Source organism: Centropristis striata, chromosome 18 (genome assembly GCF_030273125.1).
Source record: "Centropristis striata isolate RG_2023a ecotype Rhode Island chromosome 18, C.striata_1.0, whole genome shotgun sequence".
NCBI classification, from domain to species: Eukaryota; Metazoa; Chordata; class Actinopteri; order Perciformes; family Serranidae; genus Centropristis; species Centropristis striata.
Genome location: NC_081534.1, coordinates 24,178,351 through 24,194,145, shown reverse-complemented (window position 1 = coordinate 24,194,145; position 15,795 = coordinate 24,178,351). Strand labels below are relative to the sequence as shown.

Here is a 15,795-nt window from a genome sequence, read left to right as displayed (position 1 = left end):
AAAAAAAGACTAAAACAATGAGCTAAACGAGGCTAAAAAGCTGCAGAGCTGCAGAATTGGGTGATCACTTTCTGTCGTTAAGGCAACTTCTTTTTATATGACATATAGTTATATCATTCATTGTTAATAAGGCTGGTAGTCTAGAGCCATGCTACAGTGAGACTGTAATATATAAACTCCAGGTACTATTATATATATCTAATTAACTGTATCATTTTAATATGGATAACATATTAAATATCTATTGTGGGATTAATAAAGTAAGTAATCTTAATCTTAATACATGTTTGAATAACTGGAGCCAAAATTTGGGTTCAATTTAAATTGATTAAAAAAAACAACAACAATCTAGCCTTGATGTACAACGTATATGAGGGTCATTGTTGGTAAAAAAACAACAACAATTAAATAAATGAATACAGAAATATGGAGCCAAGAGAGAGGGTAATAATCAGGCAATAGATACAGAATTTCCAAGATTAAAGTCGTAAATTTGCTGCTAATGATAATTTGGTGATCCTGGGCTAAAATCACAAGTATTTCATTATCGCTAAATCTGATTGCAAAGTATAATTTGAGAACATCTTCCACTGCAGGCTAAATATACGGAAAGTGGCAGCGTCTGTAGTGTGATCAGGTTAATTTAACCATGCACAGTGAAACAATGTGGTTCCTAGACAAACAAACAAGCAAAAAAACTATTCCCCCGCCCCCCATTTTCTATGTTTTTTTCTTGTAAATTTCTGACTTTAATTTCTGAGATTTTTTTCTCATACATTTTTAGTACTTACTGAATATTCAAGTTGTTTTTGTTGAAAATCCCAGTTTTTTTCTACTACATTTACTACTTTAATCTCTGAAAATACCTATATTTTTTTCCTCCTAAATGAACCACTTAAATCTCAGAAACTCAAAATATTTTGAGTCTCAGGAATATGATCCTTTCCCCCACCTCTGTTTCTCTGGCTCTAATATGAAACATATTGCAGAAGAAATATTGATTTTGTTCCTGTTCCACTGACAGTTTTTGTTGTATCCCCTAGTAATATCTAAAAAAAAACTGATATTAAAACATTGGTAACAGCATTGCTATTGTTATCATAAAGAAATCATCCATATAAGTAGAGACACACAGTTTGTAGAGATGCATTAATATAATCTAAAAATGTACTAACAGTGAACAAACATACAGTATAGTGATGGACATTCTGTCTCTGAGTCTGCTGTCATGTCTGAGCTTTATGGCTCAAACAGAAAGAAAGACAAAATCACACCGTTTGATCTTCACACATTTAAACACAGACACACACTGGGAGTCAGACACGCGCACACACACACACACACACACACAAACTGTTTTAACACCATTCAAAGCCAGCGATTTTGGCAGACTTCATGTTTGCCCTGCTTTTATCAAATTAAAGGCAGTGAAATCTCAAACCAATCAATGATGAAACTGCACTAAAACACTCCAAGGCTCATTTGAATAAAACTGCTGGAACTTAATGAGGAGTGTGTGTCAGCTTGTGTGTGTGTGTGTGTGTGTAAAAGCAAGACACATGAGGGAAAAGAGGTATGTTGTGCATTTCTGTGTGCTTGCAGCAAGCTGTTTGTGTCTGTTTGTGTGTGTGTCAGTGTGTGTCTCATTTGAAATGTAAACGTGATATGATTAAAGCAAGCTGAAACTTGAAAGTGTGTGTGTTTGTAGGTGTGTGGGTGGGCCTGTGTGTGTGTGTGTGTGTGTGTGTGTGTGTGTGTGTGGCAATGCTGCATTTCCTATCATCTGAAATGTAAACATGATGTGATTAGAGCCAAGACCGAACTAAAGCCATCATGCTAATGAACAGCTGTACTGCATGTGTGTGCACGCTGCATTTGTATGTGTGCATGTGTGTGTGAGCCTGTGTGTGTGTGTGCGCGTGTGTGTTTCACAGCCATATAATTACATAGTGGGATTTAAAAGCCAATTAAACACTTAAAACGTGGATGGAATCATATTATGGTATCCAGTAAACACGGGCACACACACACAGAAAAGTGCGTACAGTATTTTCTTGCTTCAATGTGTGTGTGTTTGTGTGTGTGTGTGTGTGTGTGTGTGTGTGTGTATGAATGTGTGCACATCTGCATAAGTGTTTGTGTATGTGGCGAGGTTGTGTGTGCTTGTGATAGCCAATAATTAAGTCTCTAATTGCTACTCTCAATCATCCAGTGAGCCACAACACACTCGCTTTTCCTCTCTCTACCCCTCTCAGAAACACACACACACACACACACACACACACACAGCTATAATCACACTGTGATTAGGCAGAGGGCCAGAGAGCTCGGAGCAACAACAACGAGAGGACAGTTTCATCACAGACAGTCAGAATGCGTCGGTTTGGTAACTTTCTTTTCATCCCAGAAGCCATCAAAATTTCATAATGGTAAATAACTCATAATTTGAATTACAGAGTTTTGCACAGAGCACATTTGTTGTCAATTTAGGCTAGGGAGAGTTACTAAAAAAGTGCATTTATTAGTGCGGAGTCCAAATAGGAATTGACTACAGCTGTCCAGGGTTAAGTGATTTAAAGTTGAAAACTTGTTTGTTGAGTTGAAAAATTCATATTCCGTAGAGAAAAGTAATAGCACACCGATCCCGATCAAACCGCACGTTTTGCTATATAATTTGTCCTGCAACTCGAAGAGCGGGACGAAATTGTGTCCGGAAGAGGAAGAAGAAAAAATCCACAGTATAACAATAGTGCTCGGGGCTTTGCGGTTGGGGCAGGATGGGTCGAACAAACATTGGGATTCCACCCATGAGAACGGGGCTCGTGTCCCATGTGAAAACAAAAGTAAACGATGTGATTTAAACATCACAGAACTCACATTTTGTGTATCAAGTTTTTACGTAACTATGTCACTTCCGGTAGTCACATAACCCCCTTCACTTCTGCCATTTATGTACATTTATTTACTGTTTAAGCTGTCTTTTATAACACCTTACCAGGGAGTATTTGGTCCTAAACCTAGATCACTGGTTTTGTAGCCAAAATTCACGAAATGCATCCTTTTATTTACAACTGCCAACCCTACGTGTATGTTTAATGACGCGTGTGCTATTTTTAGAATGTTTCGCTCTGCACCGCAAATCGCTCATAGGCTTATTTTGACAAATGTTCATATGTGTCGTTATGGGTGGGATTGATGAACGACTTGTATTGACGATTAGGTAGGAGATCCTGTTGCATACAGAGATTACTGATGATCAACGATGCCTGGCTCTGCCACCTGTTCCTTCAAGGCAATCCAAACTCTTTGCGTTTGTGGTTCCCTTTTGGTGGAACTCACTACCAGTTCCTACCAGAGCAGGGGCATCCCTCTCTACCTTTAAAAAACTCCTGAAGACCCAGCTCTTCAGAGAGCATCTTCTCTCCTAGCACCACACAACAACTCTACTCCTTAAAGAATCGTAGCTAGCACTTATTGCTGCACTAACACCATTGCTGCACTATACCTTGATTGTTTCCCTTTTCTGTAAGTCGCTTTGGACAAAAGCGTCTACTAAATGACTAAATGTAAATGTAAACAGCGGTAACATTCCTGGTTGGCGTGCAGTGCAGAGCAGCAAGTATAGGACATGAACACGAAAGTAAGGCCAACAATTTCAACAACCTCTTTTTATTCCCAGGTTGTCAAATACCACCGCCAAAGGGAGGGACTCACGTACATGTTAAACATATTAAAAACACACAAAGAGTGAGTGTGAATTAATTCTGTCCTCAGGCCGCCATTGCTCCATATGTCATTGCTGCTATATTAAAGTTCTGAATGTCATCAAAGGGACCTTTATGTGGACCGCAGAGGAAAGAAAAGAGGGACTAGCTGGGACTGTGCAAGAGAAAGATCTGTGCTTTTTTAATATGAAATCTTGGCAGCAACCAAAGAAGAGCTCAGCACAAGCGGTCAGGCTGACCCACGAGGTGGCACACCTGTCCCGAAGAGCACAACTCGACAAATCTGTTCCCAGGTGAATGGACACTGATGGCCTGGAATCACTACACAAAGCATTCAAATCCCCTTTAGACTTCAGACAGAGACACCCTTTTCCAGCCGAGCGTATGTAAGGCCTGTGACTGTGATGTCGCCGGAGAAAAACACATCACAAGCTGATCACACAGCCACTGATGCAGAGAGCGAGGGAGCAGATGCTGCAGCTGCACTGGCAGAATGATACCAAGGCCGGAGTGAACAACTACCTGCCAGTTACACATGCAGAGAGAATGAGACAAGTCCTCCGTATGAAGCCACCGCTGCCAGAGTGAACCATCTGGACTGAACCACAAAGTTCTGCCTGTGAGATAAAGTTTAACACCAGTGGGAACATAACATCCTGCTGCACAGCTGCATTACACCTGAAGCTGTGGACAGACTTCTATTGGTGTGTGGCCAAAAGAAAACACAAAGAGGTAAAGATGTTTAATGCACAAGGTTCAGAAAACCTTTTATCATGAGGTAAAAAGGAAGCTGTTTCAGGGCTTTTTTTTTGTTGTTGCTCATTTTACATTTTACTCACTGTGTGGCCTTGTATTCTCTGCAACATATAAGTCATGCACCTCTATGGAATCAGCACAACCATGGCTAGAAGTAGAAACAACTCAAAGATGTCTTCTGTGCAGAAAAACAGTTATAATGCTGTACATCATAAAAAAGAAAAAAATACAAGTTGAATTTCTCGAATAAACTATTGTTTTTAAATTGGAACAAAATTGAATTTATTTATACAACACCACACCAACGTACCAACAAGTGTCATGAATATTGGGGGAAAAAATTGGGTCTCTTTTGCAACCTCCACATGCAACCTCGACTTGCAACCTCTCCTGTCCTCTCCTCTCTGGTCTGTGTAAACAGCCTGCAGTTCTGTCTGATTTTCAGTGAATATCTGTCACGTGACCGTTTGTCTCAGCAGAATCAATCATGACTTCAGTGTCGCGGAGGAGCAGAATTTATTGTTTTAACAGGATCTAGTTATTCCAAAAGGTTTATTTTTGGCGATATTTCAAATGAGACATGTACAATAAAGTTATTTTGATGGAAATAACAACAATTTTAAGCTCCGTTTTGGTTACATTTTCTAAAAGAAACTTTCTTAACCTATGATCTGTTCAAGGAGTGTCAGAAGTTCAAACCCTGACAGTTTCTTTATATGATAAATTGTGTATTTTTGGCAATCCTTTAAAGAAAACATACTTTTTAGAGAGCTTAGGGAGCCCAGACCATCCTCACTTCAAGCACCTCTTTTAGGCATGAAGTGCAGTTGATTTAAATTCTCATTTGTACCTTGTGCAATAAACATGCTTTAAATCATCTCCAGAGAGCCTGCCCTCCACCTATATTTGTTTTTTTATTTTATTGTGTCCGAGATGTTTCTTTAAACACAACGCTGCAAAAGCACAAAGCTGTAAAAGCACAAAGCTGTAAAAGTAGCAAATATAGTGGCGACAAGCCAAGTGGATACTGCTTGTTCCGAAACAAATGTGAATCAATCTCATTACAAACGCTAAGCGACAATTCCTGCAGAGAACGCCTTTAATTTGCACAAAGGCAATTGTTACCTTGCACCAATGAACTCCTTGCACACTTATCCAATCCTATTTTTAACATTCACATTCTTATATCCTTTTATAGACTTCATGGTTGTGCTGTTTATCTGTGCTCTGCTGCAAGCCAGATTTCCCCCCAGTGGGACGATAACAGATAAAAGAGAGAACTGAAATGGCAACAAATGTGCAAACATCCTTTTTCTTGTGCCGTCTCTGTTACTTGCTAACTAGCAGCTAACAAAATGAAACAAACTGAGTCATTGCACCCCATTATCTTGGTGGGTGACTCTTCATCACCATGGTTAGTGATGTAGCAGCCTGCTGGATCCATCTTTAACACTTCGCACCAGCAGCTGGCAGCGAGTGCCGGCAGCTGGCTGTTGGCCCACCAGCCATTGTGTCTGAGCTAAGTTTTCCATTAGTGAGCTAACAAGGAGGCAGAGAGGTGTTTTGGTTGTCTCACTTTGAAGAGTCCTCTCCTTCAAAGGTGGAGTTAATGGAATTTAAAAAGAAGGCTGTAGTACAGCAAGGTCTTTGCTTTTTGTTGATTTCAGGTGGCAGTTAGAAATCCATTTTCTAAGCCTGATCTGAATGGTTTTCTCTCCTGTGTTTTGCCAGGATAACCTTTTAAATTTTACTTTTTTGTTTCATCTGTGAAACAGGTGGAAAGATAGAAAGGCCCTCAGGGACATGGTGAGAGAACAAACACAGAAGGGTGAAAAAAAATACTTTTGCATTCTCTCAAGAAACTTTTGCTTTCTTTTACAAAATTTTCCAAAGAAAAAATAACATTTTGAAGAAAGTGAGCCATATTCTTCAATGTATCCATTGTGCGTGCATCAGAACCTCATTCAAACATATTTTCACATTGTAAAAATATGTTGGGTTGTGAAGTTACAATGTGAAACTATATATACACCTTGCTCAGAGGCTGTTATTGCCAAAAACAGCACAACTTCAGAATTAAATCCAGATGGCAGTTGTTTATCACAGTAAATATTTCTTGGGACAAACTGAAGTATTTATCTTCTTTTTCATCCATCGATTATTCCACATTTCTACAGGATATTGTATAATATTTTATAATAATAACATTTCTAAGTTTGTTAAGAAAAATTGTTGTTGTTGTAATACACATTTTGGTCACAAGAGGGCGAAGTGCACCACTAGATCATGTTCTAAATATGACTACATTTTAATGATTTTATTCAGGTGCTCTACTCTCCTAACACTGCTGATTCACTATGCATTACTGACTATTAGCCTCATAGCAGAATTGCCAAAGTCATATTTGGGCTGATCACATGGTCAGTAATGCATGGTGAATAAGCAGTGTTAAGAGAGTAGGGCTAGGTAGATATCTCAATTTGGCCCAAATGACTTAGGCAATTATGCTATGAGGCTAACGATATATTTTACAGAAAATATGTACCTTGTGTTGAGAGTGCATGGACAAATGAAGACTCTTTAAACCTGGAAGACAATAATGCTTTTAAACCTTTTTAAGCATGAGGTAGTTTAAGGTGTCCTTTAGCGTCTGCAGCTGAAATGGGGATAACTATTAAAAAAAAAATAATCTAAAAATAAACCTGGAAAAACCTTTTCTCCCTATTATTAAGTCATAAATACAGGAGTGCAGTGTAAATCAGACTTAAAAAATTGAATCAACAGATTTTTTTGCCCTCTTTTGCCTCTCTGGGCTCCCGTATAACACTGAAAATAATCTTGACAGTAATGACATTTTCCTCATCATAGTATTTCTTTTAAATCCAAGTCAATTTAGCCTTTCTTATGATCCTACATATTTATTTAATTCCTGCTGTTTAATATGTTCTGCCTGCATAATTATTCATTTCATCTGCTTATTTTTTCATATTTTCATTTTCTTTTCAACATCCCTTTCTCCTCTAATGCATTTACCTAAATTTCCCACATGGATGGCTTACATTTAATATAATGCAATATAATGCAATGTACTCTAATGACAAGCGAAACTAGCGAGATACTAGACAGATATATCTGTAAACCCCAGTTGGCAGGACACAGAGGCAGCTAATGGAGGAGAGGTGGTGTTTGTTTCGTATACCTTGAGCTCCCAGCAGTGTATCCCTGATGAACTGCTCCAGGTCCTCAGCTCGTTTATGAATCCTGTCAGCATCATCGTCGACCTGCTCTCCGTCAGCAGACACCTTAGTGGCCTGTACACACACACACACACACACACACACACACACACACACAAAGACACACACGTTATGAAATAATAATAAACAAGTGTTGAATTAATGAAGATATTGACTTCTGTCTAACGAAGGACAGGAAAAGGCGGAGGTCTTACAGTAGATGTAAAAGAATGGCGGAGGATGATGGCAGCATGCACACACACACACACACACACACACACACACACACACACACACACACACACACAATCAATATTATTGCGTGTCTGTGTGTGCAGTTCAGTGTGTTTACCCCTCTGATTTTCTTGTCTACATGTGCACTCACTACACACAGACACTGATGAATTATTGACATAAAAAGAAAACACAAAGTTACACACACACACACACACACACACACACACACAAAAGAGACACACACAGGGGACTGGGAAAACGAGAGATGGATGAATCCTTGACTGACATGAAAACATATCCTCACACACACACACACACACACACACACACACACACACACACACACACACACGCACACACACGAAAGAGCAGGTAATTATTGTGGTGATTTGACAAGACCATGCTGTATCATTTTCACTGGTGTGTGTGTGTGTGTGTGTGTGTGTGTGTGTGTGTGTGTGATGGGGTGTGGGTGATAGCATCGCTGTCAACAAATGTCAAGGCCCCAGTTCCTAAAAGGGTGTAGCTTGACAGCGTGAATGTGAGTGTTATTTTTCTCCACTCAAGAAGTGTTTTTCTATTTTGGTGAACTCCTCTTAGAGACATAACTGTGACTCTAAAGATTGTAAAGTAAAAAACAAAAAGTTTGTAAAGATTGGGTGAAGACATAAATGCTTCCAGGCTGAATATGTTTGGTACAAAAACAGTAAAAAAAAGGTTGTTATTTGAAATACTTTCAAGCTTGTATGGATTCTAAAATTGGTCTACCAGCCACAGAATGGACCCCTAAGAGCATCTTTTTGTGGTGACTTATTAACATTTCTGGTTGGAAAATGATAAGATTAGGGTACTAGAAATGATTCTATCCTGATTTTGTGGTCCTATTTTGATCTGGATCCAAATCTTTTCATTTTCTGTTGTTATTCTTCTAACATCCACTCAGGGAACCTGAAAGGTCTTGCTTTATTTTGTTTGTGCTAATTTAATTGAAACTTGTCTAACACATCCAGGCTCACATGCCGACTTTATGTCGGAGTGTTATAAATAAGATTTCAGTTAAAAATCATGTCTTTAGGATGTTCTGAGTGTAGGACTTGATAAGTGAGATTTGGATAATAATACACTCGTTATGTGACAGCTACCAAAACACACCAAAACAAAAAAGACTGTATAAAACATGGAGGTAGTTTCTATGAGGTCACTCATAGGCTTCTGTCTCTGGCAGTGGCTGAATTGGCAGTGTCTGACTCCACTGAACTCCAAACTCATCCAAAAATGGGCAAAGAGGAGGACAGTGTGGGTGAAGCATAGTTGCCATCACCTGTTAATGACACCCACCTGTCAATCAATGCAGTCAGGCCCTTAATTATACATAACTTTAAGTGTTAATATTAATTCAAATGGGTAAGTTGTGTGTAAAAACACTCTTAAACAGTTGTCGCGAATGGGGAAATTAGCTGTAGAGACTGAAACTATTTTTGTATCAGATTGTAAACATGATTTTTTTTTAGAGGCTAAGCCCAAGCTTTAAGCCGCTGAGGTGCTGAACCACGTGTAGAATAGTTGATGTTTTTTTTTATCAATGAGAGTCCAAGTCATATTTGTACGGAGCCCCTAAAGGGACATGGTGAAAATAAAAAAAAACTTTGATATCTCGTGAGCACAAGAAACATTTCTCGTGCTCACGAGATATTTTCTCGTGAGCACGAGATACTTTTCTCGTGAGCACGAGATATTTCCCAACAGAGCTCTATAAAGGCTGTACACAATACAACAGTAAAGACAAAACATGCGTATCGGCTCTATCGCACGGCACAATAAATAATTTTATTGCACAAAGTGCCGACTACAGATGAACCCAATCAGTAGGCTCGATAAAGTGTTAACGTGCAGCATATCATAGACCTGCATCAGACAGAAAAATATCACATTAAAGGCGATTGTTGTTTCAGTACCACGGACAGCTCATGCGTAACAGAAACTGCGCAGATCTACGGCACAGTTAGTGTGGAAACCAGTAAGGACACAACACAAGCCTTTAGACTTTCTGTTGTCTCACGCCAGTGTTTACTTGTACTGTTTAAGGTTGAGCTGCCAGCCGTTGTGAGAAATAAAGCACGACGCGGTCCGAGCCGCAATATAACGACCACCCGTGTCCGACTGGTCCCTTCTCCGCCCTCCATCATCATAAACAACACAACGCAGAGTCCCAGGGTGTGGAGAGGCTCATCCCACACGGGCCGGGTTACAAATACATCACATTACTGGCTACGCTTCTGGACTACACTATTGTTTTGTTTTCTCAAGATCTCGAATTAATTATATCGTTATCTTGGGAAAACAACTGTCGTTTTTTTTCAAGTAAAGCAGCAATGTCCTTATAATGAAGCCCCAGGTCAAAATATAGCCAAACTAACTCCTGTAGTGTCATTTTCATACAGAAACAAGCTGAAATGCAGAGGGTGTTCTTACAGACACCATGCGCGCATGCAATATGCATCTCGTGCTCACGAGAAAAGTATCTCGTGCTCACGAGAAAGTATCTCGTGCTCACGAGATACCAAAGTTTTTTGTTTTTTTTCACCATGTCCCTTTAGGGGCTCCGTATATTTGCAATTAAAACCATTGGTTGCATTTACTTATTTAAGTTCTTCTTTGTTTCTCCAGACAAAGTGTGGCTTGTATATGACTGGGTAGTGGTGTGGTGTGCCTATGCTAATGAGTGTGTGTGTGTGTGTATGTGTGTGTGTGTGTGTGTGTGTGTGTGTGTGTGTGTGTGTGGTGAAAAACTGTATGTGCTTCCGGGTAGCACCTGAGGCACCAAAGATTCATTCCTTTTTATGCCAAGAGCGCTAATTGGCTCTCACAATTTTTATTTCTGCTATAATGTTGGGAATTTTAACATGGTGGTCTATGGGGATTGACCCACTTTTGGAGCTTCAAGTGGCCAACTGCAGTTTTTAGCATTTTTGCACTGACTTCATTTTACAGGTTGATGCTTGACCAAAACTCAGTTTTGAGACTTTTATTATACCAGGTTTGTAATTACATGTTGGTTCTTCCTAAATGCATTTGTGTTTGATCCAATTACCCCACTGTAAACATGGGGTCCAGCGGTATTGCAGAAGAAACGGAGGTGTTAAGGGGAGCCCCATGATCTTATTCCCCCAGCTGGTTAATCCAGAGATGGTGACCAGGGTTCTATTGTGGTGTAATTTTTTTCATTTCTCAGAAACTAATGTTTCTGTTTTAAAACGTGTCACAGAGTCCCTCTAACACGCTGGGAAAGTGTTTAAATTTTTTTCTGTACTGGTTTTATGTCAACCCTTGTGCTGCAACCACCTACTGGGTAGACTGGTTTCTATGTTGTCTCTATTGCAATGTGCTTGTTGTAGAAGTGAAAAGATTTTGCTGCTCTTTGTACATTAGAGTTGCCCTTAACTGTGATCTCACTCCCTGCCACCGTCTCTATCTGCTCCATCTCGTTATTTCAGAGACAGACAGAGGATGAGGGCCAAAGACGGATAAAGACAGAAAGGAAGACACAACGTCAGAGCCTTAAGTCGAGCCCAAAGAAAAACAAAAGCGTCTGTACCCTGCTGTGCAGCTGGTCCATCTCAACGACCAGTGATCCCAGGTTGGAGTCGGCCAGTTGCAGTAATCTCTCCGGAGCTTTCTGAGGTGACAGCATGTGCTGCAGCAGAGAAACACAGAGATGAAGGAATTACATAGAGAAATGCCTGACACATTTTGGCCCAGGGCTAGGCTTTTGAACTGCCTGGCTCTGTGCTGTAGAGCCAAGGAGAAGAGGATGAGAAAAGGAGGCAGGAACGGAACAACAGAAAACATATCGAACACATAAAACTCACTATATATGAAATGTGACACAGTAAACATGATAATAGCAACAGTTAGATGAGAAGTTATGAAATGGTAAGACAGCCACGGTTCATTACATTTTATCACAATTTATTTAAAACACGCTAAGTGTTAATTAGGTTTAATAGCAGCATGTTGCGTCATTTAATTGATGATGCAAATACTGAAATGATGACTTGAACTAATTATTAAAAATCCTTGAAAACAAGCTCACTGTGAGATGTTTATGACCACGTTCCTCTGAGTAGCAGCAGATTGAATGAGCTGAATGAAGAGTGTTTCATGTCATTTCACTACCAACTTTCGTCTTTATTTCTTTAGAAATTAGTATATCCAAAGAAAATATGAACAGATTTGTAAGATATGAGAAAGAAGAATTTAGAAAGAAATGATCTTCACTTTAATACTGAAAACAAAGAAGTTCTTTCTGTCTTTTTACATGAATCTTCAGCTGATGAGGATGCTTTAAGTGCATATTTAAAGACTCCTCTTGACATGATTCTCTGTTTAAAAGAAGTGAGCCAGTGACTGTGATTTCAGATGATAAAATCTGACGGCTACTGTAGTTGTCGTATTAGCTTCCTCTTCTGCTTCGTACAAGCAGCTTTTTGTGACCAATATTTACAGTTGTTGTTAGGCAGCGACCCCTATGGGCAGTAGTCATTATAAGGAGGAAGTAAGAAACAAATGTGTTAAAGACTTTGAATCAGAGGAACGTTGTTTGTATCCAGCCTGAAACCAAAAGTAAAGTTATCATCATGCTATCATAGTAAGTTATTTTAACTTACTATGATAGCATGTACCAAACCAACATCTTTTCCTGAACCTAACCAAGTAGTTTTGTTGCCCAAACCTAACGAAACAAATAAAGGAAACACTAGACGTTAGACTCAATCTTCAAATATGGTCATATGTGTGTGTCTGTCTGACCACAAGCAAGTATTGTTTAAAATATTTAGATTTTAATTTTTTTTTAAATGACAGTATGCTTGGGCGTTTCCCTTTCTTCATTCCTTCATACCTTCCTGACATTCACCAGGGTACAGTACAAAAAGGGTACAAAATTATGACAAAAAGCACCCCAAATCGGCTTTATTCGTATAGATGGCAACAGTGGCAGCATCATTTTTGTGTGAATAGTCCTGTAAGTCGCCATGTTTCTCAGATAAACTGCCCCCGAGACTAACCTCTGGTGGCGGCTGCTGGGAACTACACCTACACATTTAAAAAAAACATTTATCTGTCAATTTGTTTAATAAATAGACTGAAAGAGCAGCATCTGAATTTTTGACGATATTGAAAATCAAACTGCTTGGATTCTAAATACCCTGGTATAAAACCGAAATACCGCCTAAGTCTACTTGACATAGCAACCATGGCAACAGTGACAAAAGTGGGTGGGGCTTAGCGAACAGTCAATTTAAAACGTGCAATCATTGAAATTAATGGTATAATTTAGAATTAGGACATGTGTTGATAAACCAGCCAGGCAGAGACAGATTATTACCTTGAGTTCTTCAGTCATGTTCTCGAAGCGGTACAACACCTTATAAGGCGGTGGGAGGGGCGTGGTCAGGGTGACATCAGTGATGATGCGATACAGGCGGTCCATATCGCTGATCAACAGACCCGAGCACTCGTCATCACAGGCTAGAGAAACAAATATAAACATGCAGTTAGACACAGCCAGTGTAATGAGGCCAAATAAACCTATTAGAGAGAATTACAGAAGGCTTGCTTGGTTCTGTGTGTGTGTGTGTGTGTGTGTGTGTGTGTGTGTGACATGTTGACACTTCTGCAGTTTGACTTGGCAGAGAGAAATGAGAGCAGAAAAATGAGAGGAAAAGAAAAAGCAGAAGTCATATCTGTGTATTTTTTACTGCTGAGTGTGTGTTTCAGTACCTTATTTGTGAGTCTGTAAACACATCAGTGTGTGATCGAAGTGACTGCTTGTGTTTTTGTGTTTAAGTGACTCTGGCATCAGAGAGACAGAGCTGCCGATGCATGAAATTCAGCACATAGAGGCAAAAGCACCTATTATGAGCACGCACTGCAGGCTAAAAACACACAAACTGACACACAAACACACCGGGGAATTCACTCAGATGTGCGCATACACATTTTTATTCATCTCGTGTGTGTGTGTACGTGTGTGAATGTTTTCTTCTCTTCTATAGCCCGAGGCTGATTTATTGCAGAAATTAAAATTTCTGACAAGGGAAATCAAAGATGAATTAAATAAAATAAAAACTGTTTTTACTCTATCAATCTCTGACAAAAACCAGAATGCACAAATACACTAATGCATTTACTCAGTCGCATGCAAACACACACAGGTACGATACAGGTACAGTGCAGTGCAATTATAAGTGGGAGTAAATAGCAGCTTGTCAAATCCAAACCATTCAAGAATCCCAGTGACAAAAGACTGAAACCGCTAACTTAAAACATCCTGTGCTACACTTGCACAAGGTGTGATTACCCACAAGCCTCACTTCCATCACTGTCTGCCATGTGTTGGTTTCCTGTGTCTACAATGTTTGCAGAGACAGGACCGAGATTCTCATATTGGCTTCTTCTGCTTAACACAAGATGGTGCATGTTTTGCTACCTTAAAGTTTACTTGGAGATTTATGGAGTCTTTGATTCAGCTGTTTTCTGGTCTTACACGCAACATGTTTACTTTACTTTGTTAGATTTTTCCCATATTAGATTCTGACAATGCCACAAAACAAGTAAATGTCAAAACAAGTATTGTATCATCTTAAAGGAAAAATTCACAGATTTTTAACCTTATCTCTATATTGTGCAGTTCTTGCCGATATTGAGTCTCTGGGGTGCAGCTGCAAACTCGATGACTCTACTGCCAGCCAGAGCGGTAATGTGACGAGACATGGACATAATATCGGGTCAGGATGAACTATAAAGTGCCATTTTAGCTTTGGTAGTTATGGGGCGCAATACTGTTTCAGAAAAATTATTGTTTTCTTTGCTTGTTTTGCAAAATAGGGATGGCTGGTGAGCAGGTGTGAGCTGATAGTTTTCCAGGAGTTCTCAAGTCTTCTGATGTATAGGTAGCATTGGTTGACTACTCCCCTAAAGGAAGAAATACATTACCCACAAGAATACCTCAATATAACACTAACTGTTCACAGCAGGTCCCCCAAAGTTTAGTGAAGCATCTACGGTATAGTTTAGGCTTATGGATTGAATTATACTTTTTTCTTCCAATATCCAATCCAGTGATTTTGGCAAATATCGGCCTTATACTGAATATCGGATCGACGCATCCCTTATTGCAAACTAGTTACTTTTCCAACAGCAAAAGTTGGCATCCCAAACAATAAGTGTGGAGGATGTTATGGGCAATGGTTTTTAGACTTGAATATTCAGCCGGAGAGAGGACGAGGCTGCAGCTTCAGCAGGGAGGATGAAGCTGGCGGTGGACCCCCCAGAAGAGCAAACATCGACCGGTGTTGCTCAAATTGTCCTCTGATGCCAACAGAAACAGAATCATTCTGCTGCATTGAATGTCAGCGTGGGCACTTCTTTGTTGGATGCTGTTGCAGACGACACAGGGAGAGTCCATGTGTGCATTACTGTACATGAAAGTTTTACTCCTTAGGTTTCGTTGGAATTTGTTGATGGAAACACAACCTCAGTGGGAGAAACTTGAATCTAGAAGCTGTGGGGTTTACATTTTTTCTGTTTAGGTGTGAGAATATTTCCTTTCTTGACATTTTGTGAGATTATTTTGTTTACTGGACTATTGTTTAGACTAAAAAAGCTATGCATGAAGGGGAACTTGCTTCACGCTCAGTGTACCCTGGTACATGTAGGCACAGCTGGTACAACTCCCCAAGCAAGAGAAATCAGCTTTTTCAGTCAATATCAAACACACTGATAAATATATTACTTCAACTGACTACATTTAGCATCAGCACTCATTGGACATCCAAATA

At 39.6% G+C, this 15,795-nt stretch overlaps 1 protein-coding gene across 1 annotated transcript in view; it reads right to left on the bottom strand.

Moving 5' to 3' along the window:
* lama2 (laminin, alpha 2) overlaps window positions 1–15,795 on the bottom strand; it is a 283,607-nt gene that overhangs the window by 66,919 nt on the left and 200,893 nt on the right. Inside the window, exons 37-39 of the mRNA XM_059355831.1 lie at window positions 13,341–13,483; window positions 11,550–11,648; window positions 7,681–7,792 (exon numbers count right to left, since the gene is read on the bottom strand). Of these exons, the coding sequence (XP_059211814.1) occupies window positions 7,681–7,792; window positions 11,550–11,648; window positions 13,341–13,483 (354 nt within the window). The remainder of the gene's footprint in view (window positions 1–7,680; window positions 7,793–11,549; window positions 11,649–13,340; window positions 13,484–15,795) is intronic.